The sequence below is a fragment of the Nanorana parkeri genome, unplaced genomic scaffold (assembly GCF_000935625.1).
Source record: "Nanorana parkeri isolate BGI_ZX_2015 unplaced genomic scaffold, ASM93562v1 scaffold986, whole genome shotgun sequence".
Classification (NCBI taxonomy): domain Eukaryota; kingdom Metazoa; phylum Chordata; class Amphibia; order Anura; family Dicroglossidae; genus Nanorana; species Nanorana parkeri.
This window is the reverse complement of record NW_017307254.1, coordinates 487725-492110: the sequence shown is the minus strand read 5'-3', so window position 1 is coordinate 492110 and position 4386 is coordinate 487725. Positions and strand designations below refer to the sequence as shown.

Below are 4386 nucleotides of genomic sequence, written 5' to 3'. Positions count from 1 at the left end.
GTTATAAATTGAGTTGCAGTTCAGCGAGTAAAATAAGTATTTAATCCCTGAGCAAAACATGACTTCGTACTTGGTGGAGAAACCCTTGTTGGCAAGCACAGAGGTAAGACGTTTCTTGTAGTTGGTTACCAAGTTTGCACACATCTCAGGAAGGGATTTTGGTCCACTCTTCTTTACAGATCTTCTCTAGATCCGTAAGGTTTTTGGCTGTCGCTTGGCAACTCGAAGTTTCAGCTCCCTCCATACATTTTCTATAGGATTAAGGTCTAAGGTCTGGATACTGGCTAGGCCACTCCATCACCTTAATGTGCTTCTTGAGCCACTGCTTACCAATGGTTTGTTTGGTGACCAACTGCCTTGAGATCATTCACGAGCTCATCCCATGTAGTTCTGGGCTGATCCCTCATTTTTCTCATGATCATCCTTACTCCATACTTGCACTTTATACTTTTTTTTTCAAATGTATTGTTTTTTTTATTACAATGCTGCATTAATTTGTGTCTTTTATATCTGCCCAGAGTTCAGCTTTAATGAAATAATGTGTAGATCAATGTTTGTTGATAATGACGAACAATCACATAAACAGCTGTCAATAAAAAAAATCAAAGTTCATTTTATTTAGAATATTTCCTTCTAATCAGCACAATGTTTGACTTTGGGACCATCTACAACCAGATTGTGTGAGAAACAGATTCCTGTAGCTTTGCATAAAATATGTAGTCACACATCAAGAGAAACATCAATGTAAATAAACAGTGACATCTTATTCAATGTCTTTGTTTGTGTTTTTTATGCTTCTTCTTATTTTTCTTTGAGCTTTTTTTTTTGCTCTTCTCTGCATGTCGTTTTTTCTTTTTGGCAGGTTCAGAGTCGCGATCAGAACTGGAGGTCGATGAGCCCTCAGAGTCTGAGGAGGCTTTCTTGTCTCGGCTGTGTTTCTTTCTCTTCTTTTCCTGCTGTGAAACAAAAACAGAAGAATGGTTCATATATAAAACACATCACAGAGTCAGAAGTGTCTGTGAACTAAAAATCAAACCAATACAAATCTTCAAAGTGCACACCAGCACAACAATTACTTACATTTAAATCCTCAATCCCTGACAGCTGCTGGAAATGGGAAAATGAGGTAGAATACATATTCAGAACTGCAATCTCATGATCCTCATACAGGAAACACAACATTTTAAAAATTGCATAAACATTTTTTTTTAAAACACCACCATAGCCTGCAGGTTTGCGTTATTCTCTTTACACTAAAGAAGTGAAAGCATTTTTCCTTAGCCCATAGGACTGGACCCTTCTAATTAGCAGAGGGTCCCCTCTAAGCAGAGCAATCTCTCAATCAATGATGCAGGCAGGTTATAGGGAAGTCTCTGTGTTTTACTTGGTTAATGATCCCAGCCAGAGTTAAGTTCAGAGGGCTGGCGATCTGGATCAAAAGGCCTTGTTGTCCAAGTACCTAAGGCTGGAAGGTTGGAATGAAGGGAGAAGTGTGCAACATCACACAAAGTACCACACTAAGGCCCCGTTCACATTGAGCTATTTACTGCGCGGTAATTCCCACGATATCGCGGCTATTTACCGCGTGATATCGCTCTTCAATGCTTTGCAATGGGTCAAAGGGTCCTGCTGTCGCGGGTCGTGTGTCGCTACAGCAGGACCCTTTTTGGAGCGGATTTTGCCGCGATTCCAGCTTGCTCAATGCAAGCATTTGCGCGATATCGCGCAAAATGCAAATTGCGCAACAAACGCGCGATTTGCGAATCGCGCAGTGTGAATGGGGCCTAAAAGTAGTTCCACTCCAGAGGCTGCTACCTAGGACTAGATGTGAAAGGCATTGTCGGGGAAAAAAAGCATTTGTCCACAGATTAACCCTCTCCTGCCCCAATTCTTCCTGCTCTCTGACAGCTCTGGTCCCCAGTAATGATAAACAATAGTGCTAGAATAGTGCTGGAATGATCACATGTAAGCTGGAGGCGTCAATAACAAAGTCTTCAGCTTAAGTAATGGAGCTAGCCTAAAAAAAGGTTATATCACAGGTCCTCACTGATAAATGTGTAATAGCATTAAAATTAAAAAATAAGTCTGCCCCTTAACTCAGTCTCTTTTTTATTGGAATTTTTTCACAAACAAATCATGGAGATTACATATATCTTTTTATTACAGAGATACATCACTTATAGGTTCCTAAACGAGACACTTAATTAATTAAAAAAACTAATATTAGCCCCCTTAAACCCAACACCTCCTCCCACCACCGGCGCTCGGACTTACCCAGCCAGGGAGTTTTCGATGTGTGCACTGCAGGGGGCGGGGCGGGACGTGTGACACACACACGCCTCCTGTGTCTCACCTCCCCTCCCGGCCGCGTCCATAGTAACAGGAGGCGGGAGGGGAGGTGAGACACAGGACCCGCCCCCTCACTGTAAAGCCCGTCGGCAGTGCGGGGCCCCGGTGTTCGAACACCGGGACCCTGCACTGCCCCATATTGCAGGACCGGACCGCACTGAGACTGTGCGGCCCGGTACCATTTGATCCGCGGACCGGGGGTTGGGGACCACTGCCTTAACTGACAGAACTCCATCTAGTGGCCACAGTGTATTATTGAAAAAGCAAACTACATCTCAACTAGGATACGCCATCTAGTGCCCATAATCTATTATTACAACACTATATTGGGGCAAATCTAATAAAAACATTTGATATCAGTGAAGGCTGCGCTAGAATTTATGCAAGTGAATGTTACCAGCTGCAACAAAAGCTCGGTGAAAAACACCTAAAAAACAAAATCACTACTGTGTTGCGCGAGGCTCCAGATTATCCTTACAAGAAAAAATATATATTAACAAATGTGTCCAACTTTTCTAAGTGGCGTGTTCTTACATAAATACTGAATATTTTAAACTTCAACAAAATAAAACTTAGACCGTGTAAACATAAATCAAACAAATCCTTTTGTTATATCCATAATAACATTGATAGCAGTTCAAATAAATCTCTGATTTCAATTGTGTGTTTCCACACGTGAGATTAGGGAACAGCGAAAGGGGTAGTCAATGTTATCACACAGCGATATTCAATTGATTCGGTACTCTTCTGATCTTTCTTGCACAATGATCCTAAATGTGCTCTATGTTGTACTCACCAGATATCTGCTAGATCTTGCTTTCATAGTCAGATGTAGATCATGAGCGGCTTCCTCCAACTAATTCCTCTCCTCTCTTCGTCTATGGGCATCTCTCGCGATGTCCAATCTCCTTATCACTGATTTGTTGCTGGTAATCTTCTCTTTATACTCAGTGATATCCTCCCACAGGATTTCAGAGGAAACAAAAAAGAGGGGCTTCTATTGCGCAGTATGTTAAAAAAGTGGTTTTATTAAAAATAAAAATGCACTTACAAGCAGTGTGCACTGAAAGAGCTTTGCAATGCTCCAAGCACAGGAAACAGCGATAGATTCTTCCTCCTTGACACGTTTCGTCTTGTGACCTTTTCAACACCCGTTTTGAAAAAATCAAAACCTACTCACACCCCTTTTGAAAAAGTCACAAAACGAAACGTGTCAACGAGGAAGAGTCTAAAGAGGAGATTAACAGCAAAAAATAAAATGTAAAAAAAATAAATCGCTGCTAAGGAGATAGGACCCCGCGAGAGGTGCCCATAGACAACAGAGGAGAGGAATTAGTTGGAGGAAGCTGCTCATGATCTACAATACAGAGCACATTTAGGATCATTGTACAAGAAAGATCAGAAGAGTACTGTATAGATTGAATATCGCTGTGTGATAATATTGACTACCCCTTTCGCTGTTCTCTAACCTCACGTGTGCGAAATGTCATCACCCTGTGGAAACACACAATTGAAATCACAGATTTATTTGGACTATTATCAATGTTATTATGGATATAACAAAAGGGTTTGTTTGATTTATGTTTACACGGTCTGGTTGAAGTTTAATGTATTCAGCATTTATGTAAGAACACGTAACATAGAAAAGCGGGATGCATTTGCTAATATATATTTTTTCACGTCAGAATATCTGGAGCCTAGCGCAACACAGTAGCTATTTTATTAAGTACATTTGTTTTTGCAATTATTTGCCCAATCTGAACCTGCACAAATATTTGCAGGGGAAAGGGCCCTGCAAGTTGTTCATAAATAGACCCCTTACCGTGTAAAATAAACTTTGGTTTATAATAAGAGAGGATGCAATTAGGTTTACACCAGCATTTCTCAGATACCTGTTGTAGGAAAAAGAATCGAATATCTGTGTATATGTAAATAAACATATTGCTGCAGTATATTTTGCATTCAATGTATAAACCCAAAACATAAAGCTAAAACAAGCATAGATTATCATATATTTTTGGGGGGAGGGGGGGGGGG

General features: G+C 40.7%; 1 protein-coding gene across 3 annotated transcripts in view; it reads right to left on the bottom strand.

Moving 5' to 3' along the window:
• Positions 1 to 658: 658 nt before the first annotated feature.
• ZCCHC17 (zinc finger CCHC-type containing 17) overlaps positions 659 to 4386 on the bottom strand; it is a 14184-nt gene continuing 10456 nt past the window's right edge. The window contains exon 7 of one of the 3 annotated variants that reach the window (XM_018566892.1): positions 659 to 956. In XM_018566892.1, coding sequence (XP_018422394.1) covers positions 768 to 956 — 189 coding nt within the window. In that variant the 3' untranslated portion in view covers positions 659 to 767. The remainder of the gene's footprint in view (positions 957 to 4386) is intronic. The other 2 variants (XM_018566893.1, XM_018566894.1) reach the window with 2 other exon arrangements.